Raw genomic sequence first — 26887 nt, 5'->3', positions numbered from 1 at the left:
TCCTTGATCGTGCAGTCTCTTCTAAGTATTGTCCTCTCTCCTCCACATCTCATTCAAGCTCCGGAAGAGTATTCTAACCATATTTACGGGAGAGGAGTAAACATGCACGTATGTCTACATGTCTGTAATGCACGGAAGCTTTGGAAGGACACACAGGAAACTGGTTAATAAACTTCCTTTAGGTAAAATGACTGAGCCTGAAAGACTGAAAAGGAAGGGAGACATTTCTCATTAAATGTCCTTTCACCACATGTATTCAACTTCTCATTTCCCAGAAACATTCTGACTTTCTAAATGACTTCTGGTCCCTCCGGCCCTCAAAACTGGTAAGCAAAGGTCACCAGTCACATTCTAAATTGAAAATCCAATGGATATCACAAAGTCCTTCTTATGCTTCTTGATTTCTCCATGACATTTAACAAAAATCTTCTTTCCTAGGCTTTTATAACACCACATTCTCTTGATTCTCCGACTGCCTTTCTGGAAGTTCCTTCTACATTCCATAAGACTAATTTATTCATTTATTCTTGGTTACATGTGGCAAAATGCTTTTCTTCTGTTTGTCACTTATGTTGGGCTATCTCAATACATTATAGCAAACCACTATGACAGAAGTTTTCAAAGTATGATCTCAGAGTCCCTGGAATCCACAAGATCTCAAGAAATAAAACTACTTTAACTCAATCTTCCTCACCCCATCCCTCAACTTGCTCATCTTCCCCTACTCCCTACCCACCCTGGCCCCAAATAATTCGAGCATCAACAAGTCCCTCTCTCTACACTCATCAAGGACTTACATGCACTAGTTCTCCTGAGTCACACCTTCCCATATCTCCAGCTACAGCATTATTTCAAGCCATCATTACTTTTCTAGACGACTCAGACTGCTCTATGTCCAGTTTCACCCTTCCCAATCCCCTCTCCATACTGCCCGTTCCATATCCCAAACTCAACCAGCACATTTGTTTCTCAAACTGCACCTATTGTCCCTATGATATAGTTAAGTCTCTAGAAGAACTTATTATTATTTTGTGGAAGATAATTAAAACAAGCACCAGCTAGATGAACACCTAGGACACAGCCATAGAGAATTCAATGCTGTGAGAAATGAATAATGACAGACTTTTACAATTAATTCCATTCAGGAGATTATGATGCTCTTTATTTCAAAAAAAGTTCTGAGAAAGTTGCTCAGAACTTCAAATATCAACTTGATTTTGATGACTTCCAAGTCTTTCAAAATGTATCAAATTTGCATGAATAAAGAAATGTGGTGAAAAAAAAAAAGAAAAAAAGAAATGTGAAAGAATTGAGTCTTTCCAAGGTACTGGTAGCACTGACACGCCAAGCTAAAATATAACTTGTCTTATACCATATTCACATTGTCAGAAACTTGTAAACTACATCATATGTTATATTAATGTTACAGAATGTTACAATATTAGTTTTGTAGCTTTAATTGATAAACATTTTGGTGATGTTAAGAGCTATAAGCATAGGGAATTGAGTTTAGAGTTTGCACATCTGAAACACTAAAAGGAATTCTAACAAAACCAAGCTTCTTAAGCTCCTTAAACATATCTTGCACTGAGAATCACTATACTCTTCTTTATCTAATCCTAGAGTGTTCTCTAATTATATTTTTAAAGAAACTTAAGAAATTAACTTCCTTCTTAAAAGGCTGAGAATCCTATCTCTGAAACCTTGAAACATCTCCTCTTTGAAAAGTGAAAGTTTACATACATGCCTAAATAGTATGTAGTTTTCAAAGCACAGGTGTTGTTGTCTTATGTACACACTGAGGGACATAGCTCTAGATCTGGGCTGTCCAATATGGTGGCCAGTAGGACTATGTGGCTATTTACACTTTTAACTAAATAAAACTAAAAATCCAGTTATGCAGCCACACCTTTCATGTATTCAATAGCCACATGTGGCTGGTGGGTAAAACATTTCCATGAGCACAGAAATTACGACTGGACAATGTTGCTCTGTAACTTTTTCCTTCGAGAAAGTTCTGAGAAAGTTGCTCAGAACTTCAAATATCAACTTGATTTTGATGACTTCCAAGTCTTTCTCTAGTCTCTTTCCATTAACCTAATGGAGTATCTTCAGTATTCTACTTGGTATCGCAATTTATAACAGTGGCAAGAAAGTCAGAAAGATACTGTGTCTATAAGAACGGAATAGATTTTCAGAGTAAGACTGAGACTGAGACAAGTGACAATAGGTACTGCAAAAATCCTTGGTAAATGTTAATCAAAAGATAATTCCTGCTTCACTGTCTCTACTCACCTTTAATTAATTAAAAGCTACTTTGCAAAGTTCTTCAAGGTATCTTTCCAACCACACTTGAATGTACTATCCACCCAGCAAACTCATCTTCAGTATGGAAGATTTATTAAAATCAGTTTGTAATCAGTTAATATAAACTATAATTTGGCCTGTTTCAAAGTTTATTTTGTTAATTACATTTCTAATTGTTTGAAGATGTATTTTTTAAAAAACTCAAAACAACACAATTAATCAAACACTTTAGCCAGGTTTATAACCACACAGCAAAACATTACCTCAGATTCTCATCACCAGTGTGAATCCCCAAGCTTTCTCTATACTGTATTATAAAAAAAAAGACTTAATAGTTATTAATTACTCATAAAATACATTTTCTGGGCCCTGGCTGGTTGGCTCAGTGGTAGAGTGTCGGCCTGGCGTGCGAGAGTCCCAGGTTCGATTCCCAGCCAAGGCACACAGGAGAAGCGCCCATCTGCTTTTCCACCCCTCCCCCTCTCCTTCCTCTCTGTCTCTCTCTTCCCCTCCCACAGCCGAGGCTCCATTGGAGCAGAGATGGCCCGGGCGCTGGGGATGGCCCTGTGGCCTCTCCTCAGGCGCTAGAATGGCTCTGATTGCGGCAGAGCGATGCCCCAGATGGGTAGAGCATTGCCCCCTGGTGGGCATGCCAGGTGGATCCCGGTCGGGCGCATGCGGGAGTCTGTCTGACTGCCTCCCCGTTTCCAGCTTCGGGAAAAAAAAAATACATTTTCTGTTGTATAGAGATATTCACAATGGTGTTACTCCAAAAGAGAGCTTATTTTAAAAAATGATGCAAAACTCACATTTTCTGACTAACTAAAAACAATAACAAAACAAAACAAAGAAAAACAGATGCAAAATAAGATCATGCCCCCAAAAATTCAGATATAAATCTTCAGGAAAAAAGGTCCAATGAAAGGCATTTCCAAAAAAAGCATGGTATATTGATTTATTCAACAAACATTTATCACCACTATAAACTTCTGGAATGAGGTAGGCTTTGGACTAAAACCAACAAAAAAGACATGGTCCCTGCCCTCATGGAGCGCACAGTCTATTGAAATACAACAGCCAAGCATGAGAGAGGCATTATGAAGAAGGGTCTGGTTCTGCCTGGAGAATGCAGGGCAGGCTTCTGAGATGGAGACAATGGAGCTGTGCCTCGAATGAGAAGGAGTTCGCCAGATGAAGGGGGAGGGGGAGCGCATTTCAAGCAGAGGAAACAGCACCTGAGCACGCCGAATCTTGAAAGCACATGCCATAGTGCAGGACGATGAGCAGTCCAGCGCAGCTAGAGCGCAAAGGTGCACACAAACTAAAGACACGAATTAGGTTTTGATTTTAATGAATCATAACTATCAGGAAGTTGATCTACATAGTACACTCACTGTAGCTTAACGGTGGTTCTGGTAACAACAGAGTAGCGTGAAAACATTCCAAACATTTCACAAATACTTGAGCCCCTTCAACAGATACCCAGCACTGTGGTTAAGGGTTTTTAAAAGGCAGGTTTAGAAAAAGAAATCCTAATTTTCCTCTATATATTTAAGAAGCAAAATAAACCTAGAATAAAGGTTTTCTTAAGCTGAAATCACACACTCAAGGCCCCACGTTTTGCCAACATGAGCTCCCTCTACTATCACTCTCTCGTATCTGAACAGCTTTGTAACTATCCACCCAAAGTAACACGGTAGTTAAGCATTACAGGGACAATTTCAGCCTTCCCTTCGCATTCTGCCTCATTAAACAAGGTGCAGGCCAATGTCCCATGGAAACACATGCATGGTAACCAATGCTATAGATGAGAAACAGTGCATTCTAACCTCCATAACAATTTTTGAAATTAAACTATTGTAAACCAACTAGGACGCTGAATTTAGAATAAAGAGATATGAAGCAGAGACTCCATACCCCACAGAAAAAGTAAGAAGAGGAGGAGGAAAACAGCTTCTGAGGCAACACTGCTCACTGCAGTAGCTCAGAGCTGAGGAAGGTGCAATGAGGAGAGGAGAGGAGCTAACGTGGGTCAAATACTTGACTAGATGTTTTCATGTAAATTCCTCTTTCTTCCTCACAATGCTAAGGGAAAGATTTTATTACCCTAATGAGCAGTCTGAGGCCTGAGAGGTTAGGGAAGTTGCCCATTAGCCCTTTACGAAGGCGCTAGTATGCGGTAGAGCCTGGGCATCGAACCACACCTGCCTGCCTGGGTTCGAAGCCCTCCCCGTCTACTGCATTGCCGCTTAGGGGTTCCTAAAATGCACACACACTACCAAGAAGCGTGTGGGGTTACATCAGTCATATCCCTAGAAAATAAGAGCCCTTGGTATTTCCCTTCACCTTTTTAGTCAGTGTAACACAATGGTGGCAACAACACATATACACACATATCTATGAAATTTAGAGGAAGAAAAACTGAGAAAAATGGTTACAAAATTAGTTGCCCTTCAGGAAGGGGGTTAGAGATTTGATAGTGAAGATACTCTGTGCATTAACACAACTACCATTATAATTCAAATGCTAAGTGTTTACATTTCTACACAACAAACCATCAACTAAGCAGTTCAATGAAAATAAGAGCTAATGGGAAAACCTAGAATCACAGTATTTGGATGAGAGCATTATTCCTGAAAGTCACTATCCTCAACACCATTACCAGGCAAAATAAAAACTCCCCTTTCTCAAATTCTAATCCTGAAAATGAATAGGTAACTATTAATACAAATTATATGGTAAGGACACTTGGCATATTAAAACAAGAGGCAACAGGAACTATTTAAAAAAAATTTTTTTTTTAAAGGGAGAAAATATCAACGAATCTATCTTTTGTAAGTAGTCCCACTGGGCCAAACTGTGATGTATGGTGACTGAGACAGACACTGAAAAGGTTTCAACTGTGCACAATTTACTTGGGCTCCTTTCTACAAGTATCACCAACTACCAGAAAATAAGTAAGATTTACAAGTCAAAATGCTTAGCAAGGAGGTAAAAAGCCGGGCATTGAGACAACCAAAATTTCAGTGTTACATATTTAAAATGTAAGATACTTTTGGAAACCTTCTGAAATAGCACACGGATGTTGTAGTAAATGAACCCACCTTATTCTGATTGAGAGGATCATTCCGCAGTCTCTGCTTGTTCTTCTGTAATTTACTAGGCATCATCTTTCCAGTTCTGAAGTCAAAACTGCTGAGGTCAACAGTATTTCCCAGGTACCTTGCCAACTGAGGTTTGCTTCTGAACTTCTTACCACTTGGACTAGAAGAAAGATGACATCCATTGTACAAAAGACAGCAATATTTACCCAGGCTCTACATAAACCTTTTCTTCATGCTCTCCTTCCTGGCCCCAATTATTACCAAATCACAATTTTACAGGTTTATTTGTTCAAAGAAACATTCAAGTTTTTTGTTTGTTGTTTTTAGTTTTTATTTTTGTTTTTTTTTTGTGACAGAGACAGAGAGAGAGACAGAGAGAGGGACAGACAGACCAGAAGGGAGAGAGATGAGAAGCATCAATTCTTCATTGCAGCACCTTAACTCAAAGAAACATTCAAATTTTAAAGGACCTTTGAAACTTCACTATAAAGAGATACTGCGCCATCTAATGTAACACTCCACTAGGTCCACCACTGGTGCACACGGATGTCACTAGGGATTACCCTACTGTCACTCACTCAGCAACCACTGACAGCATCCCAACACAAACTGCATGCACAGCACAACACGCACCCTGCAAAAGTCTTCAATCTTACAAACCTTTTTCCAAACTGACTTTTGAAATGCTGTTTTTTCTGTATTATATACACACAATGTCAGTAATAATCAGAAAAAACTTCAGAACAAATTCTTCTAAAGTCAACACCTTTGTTAAAAAACACACATATAAACACACAAAACTTGGAATCCATGTATCTTTGGGCTACTAATTTGAACTTATTTACAATAGGGTAAAATTTTTTTAATTTTGACAATATTTAAGTGTTCTCTAAACTAACTCTGAAAGGAGAAAACTGCCTCACCAGATGGTTGCTCAGTGGATAGAGCATTGGATTGGGATACAGAGAACCCAGGTTTGAAACCCCGAGGTCACTGGCTTAAGTGTGGGCTCACAAGCTTGAGCACAGGGTTGCTGGCTTGAGCGTGGGACCATAGACATGACCCCACGGTCACTGGCTTGAAACCCAAGGTCACTGGCTTGAGCCGAAGGCCATAGGCTTGGCTAGAGCCCCCAGGTCAAGGCACATATGAGAAAGCAGTCAATGAACAACTAAGGAACTGCAACAAAGAATTAATGCTTCTCGGCCCTGGTCAATTTGCTCAGCAGTAGAGTGTCGTCCCGGAGTGTAATTGTTCTGGGTTCAATTCCCGGCCAAGGCACATAGGAAAAGCGCCCATCTGCTTCTCCACCCCTCCCCCTCTCCTTTTTCTCTATCTCTATCTTCCCCTCCTGCAGCCAAGGCTCCACTGGAGCAAAGTTGGCCTGGGCACTGATGGCTCCATGTCCTCCGCCTCAGGTGCTAGAATGGCTCTGATTGCAATGGACCAGATGGGCAGAGCACCGCCCCCTGGTGGGCATGCTGGGTGGATCCCGGTACAGCACATGCAGGAGTCTGTCTGACTCCCTCCCCACCTTCTCACTTTGGAAAAATACAAAAAAAATAAAAATTAAAAAAAAATAGAATTAATGCTTCTCATCTCTCTCCCTTCCTGCCTATCTGTCCCAATCTGTCCCTCTGTCACCAAAAAAAAAAAGAGAAAAATAAAACATTTGCAAATGTGTTTATACTACTGACATTAGTTTTGTTAGCCAAAGTTCTTCCTTAGAGAAGCGTAACAAATAATTTATTTCCTGTAAGGAATATTGTCAAAGCTGGAAAATTACAAAAGTACTAGAATTATACATCAGGCTAAATGGGTCTGCTCTAAAAAAATTTTTCCTGTGAGGCATTGCCCCAAAGTCTTTTCTAAATTTTGAGCCAGATGTGCTAAAATAAACTATCTGTTAAAATCAGTGGGATATATAACCAGAAAGGAGCTGTAAGAAGTCAACACGTTATACTTAGTATTTAACCTTGTACCAACCAACTACTATAAAAAAAAAAAATCAGCAGGAAGACTAAAGAGAAAAGACTGGAAAACTAGCAATAAAATATTCCCCTGGAACAGCAAAACTTCTTTCTGGGTTAAGTCCAAACCAACACACCCCTCTTTGTCACAAACTGGTATTCTGCCACCACTGACTTCAAGACAACGGAAAATCATATCAACATTCTTTTTCCACAATCACATGACACAAGTATTCCTGAAACACAATTCAAAGTATAGAATTCAGCCTACAGATAAAGATAGCAACCAGACGTAAGAGAGTAGGGCAAAGCAGACAAGAACACACCAGAGGAAAAAGGACATAAGATTATGTAGAAGCGAACCTCAACTCCCATTCTAACCCAGATTTCAAAATGTGCTCAGTCTCATAAAATAGGCTGTAACCCTCAATACTGTTCAAAACTTACTCATCCCTGCACACCACACACTGCTGGCCTCAAACGCGACCTTCCTGCATGGCCCTCTGCTGCAGCATCACTGCCCACCTGGAACCTACTCCTCAAGCTAGAAGGAAGGCACAGCACAAGGCTTCAGCGCCCCATTCCTCAGCCTCACATTCAGTACCAACTTCTACATGTCAGACTCAATGCTGGCAAAACAGCTTCACCTCCTTAATGACACATCAAAACCCTTAAGTCTATTTAGATTGTTTTCTAGACTCTTTTCCCACTAGCCTTGGGCACCCTGCCTTCCAAACTCAAAGTTACGAAAATATGCCATGTACTTCTGACTTCCAGCCACGTCTTTCCAGATACAAGGATGAGCGTTAAGTATCAACTGACTTAATCTCACAAATTAACCCTGCAATAAGATGAGCCTCAGGTAACAGGCAAAACGCCAGTTAGCCACTGCAGCGGGAAGCATACGAGAACCTCACCGGAACACTCCTGCCTCTCCAGAACAAAACTCATCAGAGATCGATCAGTTTGAGATACGCTTCCCTCAAATTAAGGAAATCTAAACACATAAGAACTCAGCTGAGTGTCTAGTTGCCCAGAGAAGCAATTCACCCCCTCCACAGGCATCCTGCCTGTCGTCCTGGAGGTCCCTGCACCTGTGCGGCTCCTTCCAGAGCGAGGGGTGCAGCTGCTGCTCCTGCTGCCCAGCAGTGTGAGAAATGCACCAACACTGTGTGTGCAAAGGCAGCAGGGGACAGAGGCCGAGGCACACAGGGCTGCTGCCCACGAGAGGAGCACCTGCCCCTCCATGACACGTGTGTAAATCGTGCTGTGTGGCCCAGTGCCACTCTCCCTGTGGGGGGCTCTGCTGTGTATCCCCCACCCCTGCTAGCTGGTGGCAAGTGACAAAAAGCCCTATGAATGGCATAAAAAAGAACTCAGTTAAGAGGTGATGGCAGTTTATGATCTAGATTAGCAATTTAGTATGACTTAAAATACTTCTAATGTTTAGTGATTTAAAAAATCTCATAGGAAGTATGTATTATAAGAAAGCCCTGACATACTCAACAGATAAACTAAATGAGGAATGAAGGAAAATGGTTGGAAATTAAGTTTTAACTAATTATTAGCGTATGAAAAGAAAGCTGGAATATTAACTAGTATTCAATCCAATCTAATTCCTACCAAACCCCAGCTCCTGTCATGAAGATGGTCTTCTCGGAAGATTCTACACTGAGTAACTCCGGGTACTGGCCACACGCACTGCCGCCTTCAGAGAAGAAGAGCAAGGCGTTCACTCTCCGTAACTGCTATAGCTTGGGCTTGGTGCTTTGAGGAAAGTTAGCTTGGCTGCCCCAGTGGATGTTAAGAATGGGGACCTTCCTCTGCAGAAGATGAAGGCAATCAGAGAGACTAGGCCCCATGGGAATAATTAAGCAGGAATTCTGTCCGTCACAAACAAGATCATCTGCACAGCGGCAAAATGACCCTGGAAGTGGCTGAGAAAGGAAATGCTAGACGAACAAAAAAAACAGTTTGTCATTTAAGTTCTGGTCTTACTCAGGGTGACAAAAGTACCATGTGTCTTCACTCTAAGATGGCTGCCGTAGGCGCCGGTCTCAGACAGATCAGACCTTCATGTGACTAAAAGAACCAAAGTATATGTAACTTAGAGAAACTGCTAAAAAAAAATAAAAAAAAAAACCTAGTAGACTAGTGAATGATATTAGTCATTTTCAGTTTTCTCTGTCCAGAGTGACTACTTCTAATCTCGGTAATGAAATACTAGTATTTCACTTTCTACCACAAAAAACATTCCCTCCCAAATGCCCCCTAGATATGCCAACCCTGCACCAACTTGTGATCTCACCTTTACCCACTAAGTACCCTGAAAAAATAAGTGAAAATCAAAAACATGAGTTATGTTTTTCCAGTTCGTATAAGAACATTTCATCACTGAACTGTCTCTGCTTGCTTTCATTTTTGATTAAATTGTTTAAAGCATTTCTTAAACCAAACTCTTAAAGGTTTCTAACTATTAATAAGTTAGGTTTCTAACTTATTAAAGGTTTCTAAGATTAGCAGAAAAAACTTTATATGGCATATGGCTTTTAAATTAAAAACAAAACAAAAATATAACCTAACTATTGAGATACAAGTAATAAATTGTGGTCACCTTAATTAGATGGTACTCACATTGTCACTCCACAAACTCACTGCAATCATTACTTACTGAGCTAGACAATTGTAACACACTGTGCCAGTCTGATACACAAGTTACCTCTTAGGAAGAACTGCTGTATGAATGAGACACTACACACTGAAAACACTACTCTAACAGAACACATTTTTTCATGTCACTTTGGTATAGATAATCACGATGTGTAGTCAAACGTCATGAGGGGACCAGCAGACAGAGCAAACACAAGTATATCTTCACATGAATTTATAACAGGAGGAACTAGGGGTGGGGGTGGCAGTAACTGGAGTGGATGGAGTAAGACGAACTGGCCGACGTGTGGCAAGCAGCACTGTGGACGCAGCTGCTTAACCAAAAGGCTGAAGAGCATGCTCAGAGGCACACACTGCCCAACAGCGCCAGAGAGTGCTTTGTGGGGAATAACTGGAAAAGTTTGAGAATAAGGAAACATTAACTTTCTTTTTCTACCTCCTTAAATGTTAAAGCTTACCTGTTATTTACAAGAGAAAGTACTAAAAAGACTTCGCTAGTATTAAGTAACGACTGCCTCCAGAAATCAAACCTTTGCTGCGACTAAAAATCTGAAATTAAAATTATCTTTTTGGACTCTAGTACTGCGATATTGCAATTTATAAGAAATGCGTATTTGTTCATCTCATATACGTGTGGTCTTTATCCTTTCCTGGCTCACAGCTCCCAAACCCCTTGAATTTCCTAAGTGATAAAAGCAACAATGAAATGTCTTGCTTTGTTAATGAAGTGACTTTTGGATCACACTCAAGGATAGTGCCTGGATGCCAAAGAGCCTACCACGTGGTTAGAGAATAGGAACTTTCAGTCCTACCCCCTGATTTTCAGAAGAGGGAGGCCCCTGAGGCTGAACCAACTGCCAATGGCTTAGTCATTTATGACTATGTCATGAACCTTGATAAAAATCCAAAGGGACAGCTCCTCAGCCTTTTTGGGGTGAGTTTCCACTTGGGGGAACCAAAATGCTTCCTTCCACGTGGCCCAAGCTCCAAGAGAGAAGCTCTCGCCTTCAGGACCTCGCCTTATGTATCTTTTCTTTTGGCTGTTGATTTGGGTTCTTTAATATCGTTTGTAATAAACCAGTCATCTAGTGAGTAAATGGGGCAGGGGTTAGCCTGAGTTCCATGAGTCATTTTAGCAAATTAATAGAACCCAAGGAGGGAGTTGTGGGGACTTCTGATTGATAGATGGTCAGAAGTTCGGGTAACCTGGGCTTACGCCTGGCACATGACTGGCATCGGAAATGGAGGGCAGGCTGTGGGACTGAGCCCTTAGCCTATGGAATCCATCTCCAAGTACAGTGTCAGAACTGAGTGGAATTCTGGGACACCCTGCTGGGGGTTGCAATTTGCTTGTGGGTGGGGATGCTGTCACACACATAAGAATTAGGTCGGGGGACTCTTTTCAGGTACAAAGCATACAGTCAGAAAACTGCCTAGCCAATTAATTCCAAAAATACATGGCATGTATCAAAACTACATGACACATAGGTAGAAAATTCTATCTAAAAGTCAGCTCTCCACTCCCCAGTCTTTAGATCCTTTCCTCCCAACCTTTAAATGCAGACCTTTCCTTAAATGAACTACCCTGAGCCCTCCTTTATAATTTGTTCCTAGTAGATCTTATCTACTCTTACCTTACTTATATCTTCCATCTCTAATCAGTTACTAAATCCAGTTCCTTCATAATCACGTTTGTATGTATCCTTCCTTTCCACTGCCACTGTCTAAATCACCATGATAGGCTCAACTCTCCAGACTGCTATCCTAAAACACCACTATGACTAAAGACCAGATCAAAACCTACGATGGACTTGAACTCATTAGAAAAGGGAGCCAAACTCCTTAGCCCTGCACTTGAGATCCTTTTTCATCTCGCCTCTTCTTAACCTTTCAATCTATTTTCCATTCCTCTTACCCAGTGACCTCTGCTCCAACCACATTGGTTTATTTACTCAGCTTTTTTTTTTCCATTGACTTGAGAAAGAGAGGGTAAAGGCAGGAACTATAAGGCATCAACTTGTACTTCCACTTAGTTGTTCTATTTAGTTGTGTACTCACTGATTGCTTTTCGTTGGTGCCCTGACCAGTGATGGAGCCTACGACATCAGCGCATCAGGACGATGCTCTATCCACTCAGCGATCTGCGCAGGGTATATTCACTCTATTCTGAACAGGCTGAATGGTTTCCCTCTGCAATCCTGTGTAAACCATGTATTTTACCCCATCAATAATGCATGATTTCACCCCTAAACCCAAAGAGACCAAGAATAGCAATGCTCCTTGTACCTCTTCCATAAGCCTTAGCAAAACCATACGCAATTACTGCCTGTATCAGGCAAATAATCATGAATTGTCTGTTGGCATTTCTTATATCCTAGTTTTGAAGTACTGAGTTCTGTGTGGTTACCTTCGCAAACAGCGCACTGAATTCGTTACTTATGACTGAAATAATGTGATGTCAACTTTTTTCAAAATAATGAAGGCTAAGTCAGGAGTAGTGAATTGGAGTATGGATAAAATAAAATCGACAAATGCTGAACTGGGTACTTCGTAGTTTTCATATGATTACTGCTTCTTCTGTATATATGTTTGAAATTTTTTATGTTTAAAATATAAACATTAAAGTATACAAGGTGAATTGTTTTCCCTAAAAATTAGAAAGCTCTTTTTAAAAATATGAAGAGTTTGGACAAGTAAATTTGAGCATTAAAGAATTTCTTCAGCAGTTAGGGTAGGGATTGGAAGATGGTGAAATTTTTTTGTATTGTTTATGTTTTACATTTTTTTATTGTGTGAATTATTTTTAAAGAATCAATAAGGGCTTCACCAGCTGGTGGCGCAGTGGAGAGAGCATCAGCTGGGGATGCTGAGGATCCAGGTTTAAAACCACAACGTCACTGACTTGAGTGCATGCTTATCCGGCTTGAGCATGGATCGTAAACATGATCTCATGGTCACTTGGCTTGAGGCCAGAGGTCACTGGCTTAAGCCCAAGGTCCATGGCTTGAGCAAGGGATTGCTGGCTTGGCTGAACCCCCCCCCCCCATCAAGGTACATAATATGAGAAAACTATCAATGAACAACTAAGGTGCCACAACTACGAGCTGATGCTTTTCATCTCCCTTCCTGTCTGTCCCAATCCCTCATCGCAAAAAAAAAGGGGGGGGGGGTGTGATAAGAAAAACAATTTATAATTTGGCTACAAATAAAACATGACAGCATTCCACCTTCTCCTTCAACATAAATGTTTAAGGAATCACCACACAATTTTAAACAGTATAAAAGACCTTAAATCTAATTCAAATTGAACCAATCATTCTCATTCCATAAACTAGCACTTATGTAACAAAACTACATACAAACAGTATATTAGTGGTGGCAGGTTCTGTTATCTCTGTATTACCGTTTTTAAAAAACTAGGATGATGTACTAAAAAATAGAAAAATGAATGAATGTAGACTTCTATCTATCTTGACCACTGCCTTAACCCTTTGAGTATTGAGTTTTTTTCATGCTCGACCCCCGGGAGTGAGGGTTTTTTTTCCAAAAATGAAATTAGTTCCAGTTCCAGTTTTATTAACTTAAAATCATGTTTATTTGATAACCAATTTATAGAAACAAGGAGAACATACATTTGCCTTTTTTAAATGTTGCCTTACACATTTTTAAAATAAATTGGTCATACTCTGGATGGTCTGGAGACACAAGGACATACGTGAACGTTTGTACTACTCAAAGGGTTAAGGTTCTTGCTTTCTAAACAAGACAAAAAGGGAATACATGAAATGAGAGTTGATGATTTATCTCTAATTCATCATAAAAGTCTGAAAAGATCTCAAACATGGAATAAAAGGTTATGAATTTTCTTTTAGTCCCACTATAAAATCTAAAAAAGAAAAAGCATCACTTTCTTTGCAATTCACCTGTTTCTGTTCCAATAATTAAAACCAATTTATGTCCTGACCTGTGGTGGCGCAGAGGATAAAGCATCAACCTGAAATGCTGAGGTCTCCCATTCGAAACCCCAGGCTTGCCCAGTCAAGGCACATACAAGAAGCAACCACTACAGTTGATGCTTCCTGTCTCTCTGCAAAATCTTTAAAACCAATGTCGTCTTACGTCTCACAAATGCAATTTTTAAAGCAATCTAAAGAGATCATCTATCAATTTCTGTTGGAAATTATTTTTAGAATATATGTGTATCGGTTCCTTTTTAGCTCTGCATTTCCTCTACAGCAGGTACTGTGGGTGGGTGTTTTGGCAGGTAAGATTATGCGTGGCAGATTCTAAAAATCAAATGCAGGACAGATGGCAATGTTGCACACATACCAAAAATTCCTCCAGCATATCACAAAAAGATGTAATGGTACTGTTGAGAGAAAACTACCAGAGCACCACTTCCACCATACTTATCTGTATATACTGCTCACAAAAATTAGGGGATATTTTACTGCTTCATATTCATTTCAAAATATCCCCTAATTTTTGTGAGCAGTATACTTTATTTCTCAATCCAGGCTTCAAACAGGCACTATCAAGAAAAAAAGGCTAAAAGCAGGTCAAACTTTCAATTATGCAATAAATGCTTAATAAATACTGCACTTCTTCTCTTTCTTCAACTAAAGAGTTTTTGAAACTGGGTCTGTAGGATACATTTCAACCATATCAACTGAAAGAAGCATATGAGCTTGTTGCAGGACCTGTATAAACCTATCTCAATAAGCTATGTTTAACCTGCAAGCCACAACTGATTTCTTCTCATTTCAGTGAATGCGTTTAAAATGAAGACCTATAGCTTGCTCCTTAGGGAATGTATTGCCTGAGTATCTAAGAAATAACAGGGTCAACCTAGGTAAAACATATTTGAAAATCGGGGGAGGGATATATTTCTAGACAAAATGATCTATTATCCAGAATAAAACTGCTTTCATTAATGGTAATTTACCACAATTTTTCCACTTTTTCCCTCCAATATTACAGAGCTAGAAGAACTGCCAAATAGGAACTAAAATTTGCCCTGAAGTTGTCAACTTCCACATGCGAGTACAAAAGTAAATAATTACATTATGTGAGTAGCACACTAAGCCCTCTGAGGCGGATTAGTTGTGAGATGTTGCAATACTTGAGAATCCAAGTAGGGATCTCTACTGGAGGCTGCAGAACAGGGCAGTTCCGGGATTAAACCATCTGCATCAAGACTTCAACTCTGCACTAACCAGCAGTACAGCCTCGAGCATATTACTGTACTTAACTTCCCTATCCTAACTCCCCGTGTGTAAAATGGATAGCTGTACCCATGCTTCAGAGGGCTGTAAGAACCTGGTAAGATAATACACGAAGATCATTTAGCAAAATACTAATAGCTGCCAAAATTATGAGGGCTGTGACACTAAATACACATAAAATTTAAGGTATATAGGACCCTATTCTATATCCTATACTATATACGTAGTCAGTAAAATTTGAATGTTGATTTCTTACTGTGTGACTACCGTTTTCACTGTATCTCTGATGATCATCTTATTTGCTATAGAGACTAAATCTCTAATATTAAAAAAATACTGTATCTCTAACATTAAAAAAGAAAAAAAGCTTTCTATCTTTCTATAATACCACCAACATTAATAATAAAAATTAGAAACCTGACTTAGTAAAATATCTCAATCTATTCCATTCTAGCATAACACCACAGATAATATAAAGCAATGGCCAAAAAGGCACTAACGACTATGTTTACAGAATTTTAACTGTTATATCAACTGGTAGGCACTTATTTAGCATCTGTGGGTTCAGCATTGTGCCTAGGGGAAGACAGGTTGGTGAGAAAGTCACTGATTCTATGCAAATGAATATGAGAGTAACACAGGGGACACTGGGTTTAACTACATAGAAATGACCAAGGAAACTATTATGAGGACAGTTTATTGCAAGTCAGAGATTTTTGCCTGCCCATTAGTGGCACAGCAGACACAGCATCAACCTAAGATGCTGAGGTCCTAGGTTCAAAACCCCAGGTTTTCGCCAGCTTGAATGAAGGGTCCCCAGCCTGACTGTCGGATAATCAACATGATTCCATGGTCATTGGCTTGAGCGCAAAGGTCACAGGCCTGAAGCCCAAAGTCACTGCCTTGAACAAGGGGTCACTGGCTCAGCCTGAGACCCCTTGGTCAAGGCACATATGAGAGGATCAACGAACAACTAAAGTGATGCAACTAGAAATTGAATCTTCAAAGGTCAAGATTTTATTTTTTGAGAACTTTGAATGGATCTCTCCCCTGGTTTACGAAACTAGTTTTTATTTTTCCCAAGAAAGACTACATGAGCCTATTTTTAAGACAAAATAGGTGGGGAGGTGGTTGAACATCGACATTCTCAATGATTCAGAATCCATGCCCTTGAACCATACTAGCCTTCAGTAACAAATGATACTATAATTACAACTTTTATTATAATTTTTCCCTTCCCACTAGGGTTATTCTTTACTATTTTTTTTTAAATTGACTTTACTGGAGTGACATTGGTTAATAACATTACATAGGTTTCAGGTGTAACACATCAGCTATACACACAGCACCTGCTTACCACCCTGAGTCTATCCTCCCGAGTTTATCCCTTTACCCTTTCTACTCTCCCCACCCCTCCCTCCCATAGTCATCACACTGCTGTGTCTACGAGCTTTTTCTTTTTTGCTTAATCCCTTCACCTTTTTCACGCAGCCCCAACTCCCATCCCCTCTGACACCTGTCAGTCTGTTCTCTATCTATGAGTCTGTTTCTGTTTTGTGTTACTTTGTCCATCAGATCTCACATACAGGTGAAATATGGTACATGTCTTTCTCTGACTAGTTTACTTCACTTAGCATAATAATCTCCAGGTCTATTCATGCTATAATTTTTTTTAAAGACTTTATTTATTCATTTTAGAGAGGAGAGAGAGAGAGAGAGAGAGAGAGAGAGAAAAGGGAGGAGCAGGAAGCATCAACTCCCATATGTGCTTTGACCAGGCAAGCCCAGGGTTTTGAACCGGCAACATCAGCGTTCCAGGTCTACGCTTTATCCACTGCTCCACCACAGGTCAGGCCACACTATAATTTTTTTTTAAACCTATTTATACATGTGCAGTGCATAAAACTTGAGTAACAGAACTGGGTTATTTTTTTCCCTTTTTTTGGCAAGAGAGAGAGACAGACAGGAAGGAAGGGAAAGAGATGAGAAGCATCAACTCATGGTTGTGACACTTTAGTTGTTCATTGATTGCTTCTCATACATGCCTTGATTGCAGAGGCGGGGGGCTCTAGCCGAGACAGTGACCGCTTGCTCAAGCCAGCAAGCAACCTTTGGGCTCAAGCCAATGACCATGGGATTAGGTCAATGATCCCATGCACAAGCCAGTCCCCACGTTCAAGCTGGTAACCCTGCGCTCAAGCTGGTGATCCCGCACTCAAGTTGGATGAGCCCGCACTCAAGCCAGCGACCTCGGGGTTTCAAACCTGGGTCCTCATGCCCCAGGTGGACACTCTATCCAATGCACCACCACCTGGTGAGACTGAGTTATTTTTCTTAATTGATCCTTAAATATATCTAAAGCTTCAAGAGCTCAATGTATTTATTGATATTAATGTTCTTGAGTTAAATTCTTATAAACTGAGGTACAGATACAATAATACCCAGCTAACAAAGGGAGAAACAAACTACAGCACTGGGAAGTATAAGTGACATGCTCAAGGTTGCACCATCAGGAAGTACAGAGTTAGGGTACCAACTCCAGACCTTCTAACCTTGTGCTCTACTGCCTGTCCTAGAGATGCCTACTTTCATTATACATCTCACGACTGTAGAGACCTCAATGATACTGCATCCATGTCCTCTTCTTTCAGACCCAGGTGAAATCTTTTAGTCTCGCGTCATGCACCTTGCTCTCTATGCTTATTTTAAATGTTCTCTGGTTCCACTGCCTTTTCTTTTGAGAAAAGGACCAGATATGAATGGATCATAATTTTAATACGAGGGTCAAAAATGTTTATAATTATGTTTCCAATATCCAAACATGGTATATTATGGCAGCAGCTGTACGTTTGCCATGAATTCCAGGTCTTTAACCCAGTTATAAGCAAGTCTAGAACCCAACAAGTTTAGACTTGATAACAAAAGGCATGAGACAGCTACTAAAGATTCCTATATAGACGAAAATAATATTTCAGAAACATCAATCCACAAGTGCAGGAAACCAAAAACTAGAAATGACAGGAGTCAAGTGACCAGTTAGAAAAAGGCTATTCAGCTTGGCCTGTGGGGGTGCAGTGGATAGAGCCTCTACCTGGAACGCAAGGTCACAGGTTCGAAACCTCAGGCTTGCTTGATCAAGACACATACCAGAAGCAATCAAATACTAGTTGATGCTTCTCGCTGTCCTCCACCCCTAAAATCAATAAATAAAACCTTAAATAAAAAAGAAAATAATTGTTTAAATAATGGGTTCATATGATGGCAATGAACTTTTTCAGAAATTACATCACTGAATCCAACACCTTATTAAACCACACCCTTTTCAAAAACAGACTTTGGATGATAATATATGAACTGCCATTCATTGTACTATCAGTAGTACAGACAGTAGCCATAATTATAATGCTTAACTGACGACCAGAAACAGGCCTTCCTATTAGAACTTGGCAGTCTCAAGAAACAATCAAAACACCATTTTACTAAAATGTGAGGCTTTCTTGATGAGTTTAAGTCCAATTAATAAGTATTCAGACAAACCCAACATTAACAGACACCAAGGTCTTTAAATTAATCTCCCCAGGGACAGGCTAATTCAGGAGTTAACATTATTAGAATCAGTATGAACAATTTAGATGCAGGTGTTCACATTACCAATGGAGGGTTAGTTCTTAACCCACTATTAACAGATATGGTGGGTTTTGAGCTACTGGTTTTTAACGGGTTGGGTGTATAAGGGGATGCTAATATGCAAAGTGGTTACACTCTAGATTGAAAAATACAGTGTGTCCATAAAGTCATGGTGCACTTTTGACTGATCACAGGAAAGCAACAAAAGACGATAGGAATGTGAAATCTGCACCAAATAAAAGGAAAACCCTCCCAGTTTCTGTAGGATGATGTGGCAGCATGTGCGCATGATGACGTAACACCATGTATACAGCAGAGCAGCCCACGGCCATGCCAGTCGAGATGTGGACGGTACAGAGGAAAGTTCAGTGTGTTCTGTGGCTCGCTAAATTCGAATTGTGACCAAAGTGCAACGTGAATATTGGCGCATTTATAACGAAGCGCCACCACATAGGAATAACATTACTCGGTGGGATAAGCAGTTGAAGGAAACCAGCAGTTTGGTGGAGAAACTTCATTCTGGTAGGTCATCAGTCAGTGACGAGTCTGTAGAGGCTATATGGGACAGCTAGCTAAGGAGCCCTAAAAAATCTGTGCATGAGCCCACATCGAATTGCACTGAATAGGTATGAAACTGGGACAGTTTTCCTTTTACTTGGTGATTTCACATTTCTATCGTCTTTTGTTGCTTTCCTGTGATCAGTCAAAAGTGCACCATGACTTTACGGACACACTGTAGCGTGTTCACCTTTATTATGAGTAGGTGATCTCCATAATTCATCACTGAAAGCGGAAATTAGTATCTCAAGTATCACATCCTACATGTCTCCTGCAGCCTCAGAAGGTAACCTCGCAGAAGGGACTTAAGACTAGATATTACAAACCTACATAGTAACTAACATTTTGTAGGTAGTCAACAAAAAAAAATACTCCTTCCAGCCCTGCACTAAGCACATGTGAAATAAAACTGTGCAATGTGTACTTTAAGTGTGCATGAACAAGTAAAAAGCATTCCATGTTAAAATGTCTCATAAAGACTTTAATTTCAGAGAGTAATTATCATTATACTGGTTTGTGATTCATCTTAGATAAGTGTTTGAAACATTTGTTTTAAATTGAGTATATCAGTGTTTCTACCATAAAGTGTCTATTGGGTTTGTATTTAAAAAGTGAATAGCAAAAATTTACACACATAAAAGAAAATTAAGTGACCACAAATCAGAATACAGCAATTTGCCTTTTTGAAATAATTTTTCGTGATTGCAAGAAAAAAAAAAAAAAAAAAAAGGCTTTGCAATAACCAAAAGTTAGTTTGAACAAATATATCATCCCAAAACCAAACAAACCACATCCCATGAGAAATATCATAGAGAGTGAAATTCAAAGTTTAAGATGCTCTTCTGAGAACAAACTGGTTTCCTATTTCTCAAGGAGTTCAATCCCAGATACAGGATATTCCTATCAAATATACTTGGCAGGACAGCAAAACAGTACACTTAAAGAAGGCTTTGCATACTACCTGCTTTGAAAAACAGAAGGAGCTGTTAATGAAAGGATCCACAAAAAGAATAACTGTGACAAGCACTACATGAAACAGTGAACTTGATAGGAGTAACATTTTGTTGAACAGTACCTTTCTTAGTATTATTCAAGTAAATTTAGCATTTAATGATGGGAAAATACAAAACAAGATAACCATCTTTGGATGTTTAAAATAAGTTTTCCATTTTATTTAAAATTTCAAGATAAGTGGTCTCATATAAAGTGACAAAGTTCTAATAAAACACCACTTTCATTTAATTTTTTACTTGAGGTGAAAGAAATTGCTGAAACCGCTCATCTATATACATATATCTAAGCAACTATCAGAAATGTACTCATTTACATTAGTAGTGATCACATTCTCGTGTGCATACATGTATGTATATACACATACACATGTGTATTTGTTTAACCTTTTAAATTTATTTTAGATTATTTGCAATTCATATACACATACACACAAATATTATTTTCCCAAGGTTAATGTATTAACCAACTCCAGGTCAGAAGAACAGAAAGCCTTCATAACATTATTCCAATGGCCAAATGGCTGACAACTGGTTGCAATGCCTAAATATATTCCCTGAAAAATGTTTCAATCAACTCACAAACACAGCCTGCAAGCCACTGACTATAACATGTTTGTATTTTTTCTGTAAATGTAATTCCAGTGATATCGATAGCCACAAGCACTTTCCTGATCTTACTGGGTCATCCAAACTAATGACATGGACAGTATGACCACAGGATTGCAAGATCACATCAAGCTGAAAACCTTGAATCACTTAGACCAAGGTTTCTCAACCTTGGCACTGATGACATTTTGGGACAGATAATTCTTTGTTGTGAGGGCAGTCCTGCGTATTCTAAAAAACTTCGCAGCATCCTCGGCCTCTACCTACTAGATGCCATTACTGCTCCTTCCAAGGTGTGACAAGCTAAAATGTCCCCAGACATTGCCAAATGTCCCCTGAAAGACTATTTTGGTCTAGGAGTCTAACAACTTACTACAGTGTTCAGTTTTCAAAAGAGTGAAAGTTCTGCAACACCAACCGTTCTAAGAAACCTCTGGCATTTCAAATGGATACTTTATATGAAACTTTCCTGGATCCCACAAAGTAACTGAAACCTTGTTACCATAGGTGGCTAATTCTTGTACATGTGCATGATTAAACACTCGAGTGATGATGAGTCTCGGACAGGCTGGGAAGGGAGCCAAGAGTGACTGGGTTTTACAGTTTCGATGAATTACACCTCCTTTTAACCCTTCAGCGGACTCATCATCCCTACCAGAGTAACCCTTTCTTCACAAACCCTTTCTCCAGCACCTTCGACCCAAGATGCTGGGCTCTGGGCTCTCACCATTCAGACACTGTGCCTGTCATTGTACTAGGGTCAACTCTCACCCAAGGGCTCAGGCACCCACTACCAGGCCAGTCTGTCTGCCACTTCCCTAGGACACCCCTGCCTCATCCGGACTCCGTCCGCCCAGGTCAGCGCTCGACCCTTGACCCCGGCCTGACCTCCCTGACCCCTCCCCCCCAGGGCGGTACCTGAAGTAGTAGACATCGCTCTTGCCGGCACTGAGCCCAGATTTTCGGATCACTTCCTCCTTCTTCCATCCGGGGGGGAGGGCCGGGCAGTCCATCCTCTTCCCGCTCTCCGTGGCCCGGGGTCCCCTGGGCCCCGGTCCCGCGCTCCCCGACGGGAAAGGGACCGGCTCCCGCCGGGGGGCGCCGCCGCCACCGCTGCCGCCGCTGCAGCCGCCGTCGCCGCCAAGGCCGCTGCCGCCACTCGGGGGACGGCCGCGGCCCCGTCCCCGTCCCCGGCCCCGTCCCCGGCCACGGCCACGGCCCCGGCCACGGCCACAGACGCCGCCGCCCCGGCCCGCCTGCTTCCACCGCCCCCGGCCACGGCCGCCGCCCCGAGCGCCTTCCCTGCGCACGCCGCTCACCGGGGACGGGGCGAGCGCGCTGCCCTGGCCCCCCTGCTCTATGGCGGAGTCGCCGCCAGCGCCGCTGCCGCCAGCCGCGCTCTCCCCCTCCTCCTGCTCCGGGCAGCAGCGGCCTCCCCCCGGGTGCGCGCGCATCCAGCCCCCTCCCCAGCCGGCGCTGCGCTTCTTCCGTAACCGAGCCCTTGGAATCCCGGAGACCCGCCCCGCCCGCAGCGCGGCGCGCGGGGGACGCGCGCAAGCATCATAGAGCGGACGCGCACAGAGCGGCCCTCCCGCCGGGGCGTGGCCCCGGCCACCGCCTCTTAGGTCCTCCAAGCGCTCTGGGCGGCCATCTTGTCTCCGCCTCCTCAAGGACACGCCCCCGACCGCACCCGCTCCGCCCCCAGCCGCGCCCTTCCGGCCCCCGGCCTCAACCAGCGTGCGAAGCCCGGAAGGTGTGTGGTCCGGCGTCTCTCGTGGGATGATGTACGCGGTGCTTTGGTTCACATGCTTCAAAGAGGGCTGATATCCCGCTGTGTGGTTTTTACCCGCGTTTGCTTCCCAACTAGTAAACAACAAACAAAATATAGCTCATAGTTTATATGTACTAACTCGAATATTCACTTAACGGGATGTTAGGTACCCCCTTTCTCGTCAGTGTACTCCAAAGCTTGCCAAGCAGCTCTGATGGAAGTAGTGAGTCAAAGTATCCCTTTAGATTCGCATCCCTGTCCTCCAAAGTCTGGCTGCCCAACACTTTCCAACTTCCAGTTTCTCTACCATCTGCCCAAATCCAATGTGAACCTGCCTGGCCTCAGCCACCGGCATTACAGTTGTAGGAAGGGAAATGATAACTTGGAACCTTGACTCAAGTTCTATGGGGGTTACCTCTACATTCTCCTTTAAAAGACCAGAATCCTGGAATCCATCTAGAATTTACACTTCAGGATCTTTTCTTAATTTGGACATTTTTGACTCATGGCGTTTGGCAGGTATCAGTGGCCTTTGACTTGGTAAACATTCCCTTATGTTGAAAGACTAACTCAACCCACTGTAACAAGCTTTTAGGAATCTGTATGGAATTCATTTGGATTGGCTCACTCATCGAAGAATAATGCCAAGTTGCTTAAGAAAACTGCTTTAAACTTTAGAGAAGCACATTTTCTATCTATTGTTTAGCATTTATAGAAATGTGCTATAGAAATCTAAGGTGATATAGTAGTATGAAGTGTTTGGAAGACTGAAACATATAAAGTACATTTTATCAGATCAGTGATTAACTATCTTTGGTTTTTGTACACATAGGACCTAAAAGTTGAGGGTCAAGTTTAACGTATAGAAAATAATCTGATTAATATAAAATAATGAAAAATCAAACTTTATTTAATTTGCCTTTGCAATCTATACAAACACCAACTCATCCACACAAACTTCTCTGTCTCTGAGTCTGAGAATAGTACCCTTCTTTAGTGTTCTTAATTTGAAATACACTTCAGGAAATCTATCTAGAAATGGGTCCAGTAAAGAGTTGAAAGGTGAAGTTAATTTTTCAAGACAGATGTCAGTTGTGGAGAGCTGCATTTAGAATTCAGCTTGTGAAAGTGATAATTGAAGGAGAAAAAAGAGACAAAGAAGAAAAGAAGGGGGAAGCAATAATTGCATCCTAAGGAACAACGTACAACTAAGGCTCCGCCAAAGTAGTAAAAGTCAGAGAAATATGAGATCAAAGTTTGGATGACAAACACTGTGAGAGAAAGGGCTTTGATTCTCACACCTAATTAAAACTAAAGGGTAAGTGTGAGCAAAAACTTAGTAGAAATGGTAGTTGGGACAACAGATGGGAAAAGATATACTTTTGGAAATTTTTACTTTTCCATGCTATGTCTACCAAGGCTATACGTCAAATGATATAGTGATTATAAAAGCAGGTTTAAAGGAATAGATCACTATTGGTTTAAGGTAATTACTTGGATTCTTACTACCAGATTTCTTTTGCTAAATACCAGTATAGCTAGTTCAGTTCACTCTGTTAAGAAAAATCTCATGTAGACATTTCAAAAGCTTTTTTGAATTGCACTTGAATTTTTCTGCTGTGATACCATAAAGCAAAGTGCCAAAAGAAAAAAAAATCACTGATTTATTCTCCCACTAAAATAAGGAAATAGATCAAATTCTCACAGGGACTAGATGAGACCCTAAAGGTTCCTAATGATAACAGTTGCTAAATACATCCCTTTGTTTCCCTTAAAATACTGCACAAATAATAAACTTCTATAATTCTGGAAAACTGCATTTTCTGTCACTCCATGAAGAAGGATAGCAACACTTTTTCTCAGTAAAATTGTGACGAAATTTTTAATTAAATCTCTCTTAGAATGGAAAAGGTCTTGTTGGCCTTACCTTGTGGAAAGAGTGAAAGACAACAACAGGAGAGAATTATGTTTGAAATCTGGCCCATTAAACAAACAATAGAGATTTAGCCACCTCTGATCTCTGCCTCCCAAGTGTGAAAGCAGGTGCTGAAACACCAGCTGTCACCCCTGCAAGACTTGTTTTTTAAAATATTTTTTATTTTTATTGTCTATCAATTAAAGCTGAGGTTAAGCCATTAAAGAAAAAAGTAGTTTTCAAGAAAACTGAGTGTGAGTTTGGCTTTTTATTGAGAAAAATAGAATTCAAGAACTGTTGGGAGATAATGACTGGTTTTGAGATCCATATATTTTATTGACAAATACATAACTTGAGTGTGTATTTGTCAAAATCATAATTTGATTTTTTGAGTGTGATACAATACTAAGTAAAAGAAGGATTTAAATATTTAAAAAACTTACTTTTCATAAACAGTACGGTCAGAATGTATAAAGACATTATATAGGTATGAGGGCATAACCAAAAAACATTTCCAGCTCCAATTAGCAAGTTTTATGATTCATTAAGTTGGCCCAACTATTGTTCACCTAATTCCCAACTAAAACGAAATGTTGCAAGTGTGGCATGTAAGGAGGCCGAATGACACTTTCAAGTACACCCAGTATAAATAAAGTTTTTTTAAAATTACCTTTCACTTGGAATGACTACAGAGACTCGTACACTGTGTAGCTCAAAACAAGAAGAGTTAATTAGTTGAATGGCAAGAGAAAACTAGCAGAGATAAATTTTGAACCAAAGCAAATCATTTCAGAAGTGGTGTCTGATATTTTTTGAATTTTCTGTTGGTTGTTACATTAGCCATAGGTAAATGGCTAGTACTAAAAGTGTTTAGGATTAAGGGATGGAGAGATGCTTATTTGATTTAACTTCCTAAAATAAGAAAGACAGTACTACCCCGAGAAAGAAAATTATCTTTAGGTTTCAAATCCTTAAGATACCATTGAACAGGCTGACCAGTGGGTTTTAACCTTGATTCTGTCTGCAAAACACCAGAATTCTAGGACATGTGATCCCTGAGAAATAAGGGCTTGAGTATGGCTGCTGTTCACAAGAGAAGGAGGAGCAATACTGAATAAATCAGAAAACAATCTTGCCAGGACACTTTGTGCTGTAAGTGGCTGTCCCAATGTCTCACGTACATCTCAGTTTAGAGCCTGTTTGCTTAACTGCTTTCAAACTGCCCTACTGTCTCTGATTTCTTTACCCTTGAACTTGCTGCTCCCTCAGAGTGGGAAAAGCGCCTTTGTTCCCATCTCCATTCCCAGTATAGGGTGTCCATACTAGGATGATCTTGCCAGTGCTAAGATAAAAAGAAATCACATTCATTGGCTACTTTGGAAGTCTTGAGGGCCCCAAAGCCTGGGACCCCTCTACCATTCTTGAGTTGTGAATCCAATTGAGATATAGGAAAAAGAATAAGGAAGATAAAGTCCAAAAGAATTCCTTTATCAAAGAGAAAGTCTAGAGAATATAACATTGTGTGAGAGCTTAACGGGCTTGTTACTGAACACCAGAAGTTAATCGCTGAACCTGTCTGATTACTATACTGTATAAACTTTCTCCCTCAACCCTACTAGCCCCCCGCCCCCAATGACCTAGTTTTTACTCTTAGTCTTTATAACATGGCCAAAAATAATCAAAAATATATCAAGAATAAATAGACTAGCTTGGCAGCAAAATGCCAAAGAGGAAGAAAAGAAAACAAGTGGCTAAAACAAATAAACAAAACCCCACTTTGTTTAAAAACAAGAGTAGAAAAGACATACTATATTCTAAAAGTAGTATCATGTGAGCGCTGAAAATTATCCCTTTAAATGTTATGTTTCAAAATCATGTCACTGTTTTATTTTTTTCCTGAGAAGTTTGAAAAATATTCAAATGAGCTCATCCTAAACTTAGAATAAAACTAGATTATAAGATCTGAATGGTCTAATAGGATAGAAGGATAAGATAGTGATATAATTTTTCTGTAAAGTGAAGCAAGTTTAGATATTTCACTGGGGTGTATATTGCAGGGACACAAGGAAAGAGTTGGTTAGAAAGAAATATAATTTTATTCAGTTCTCATTTTGCCTAACC

At 40.5% G+C, this 26887-nt stretch overlaps 1 protein-coding gene across 1 annotated transcript in view; it reads right to left on the bottom strand.

Moving 5' to 3' along the window:
• MBD2 (methyl-CpG binding domain protein 2) overlaps positions 1 to 22656 on the bottom strand; it is a 67168-nt gene extending 44512 nt beyond the window's left edge. The window contains exons 1-2 of the mRNA XM_066352280.1: positions 21999 to 22656; positions 5412 to 5571 (exon numbers count right to left, since the gene is read on the bottom strand). Coding sequence (XP_066208377.1) covers positions 5412 to 5571; positions 21999 to 22534 — 696 coding nt within the window. The 5' untranslated portion in view covers positions 22535 to 22656. The remainder of the gene's footprint in view (positions 1 to 5411; positions 5572 to 21998) is intronic.
• Positions 22657 to 26887: the final 4231 nt, after the last annotated feature.

This window comes from Saccopteryx leptura, chromosome 11 (genome assembly GCF_036850995.1).
Source record: "Saccopteryx leptura isolate mSacLep1 chromosome 11, mSacLep1_pri_phased_curated, whole genome shotgun sequence".
Classification (NCBI taxonomy): domain Eukaryota; kingdom Metazoa; phylum Chordata; class Mammalia; order Chiroptera; family Emballonuridae; genus Saccopteryx; species Saccopteryx leptura.
This window is presented reverse-complemented; position numbering and strand designations above follow the sequence as displayed.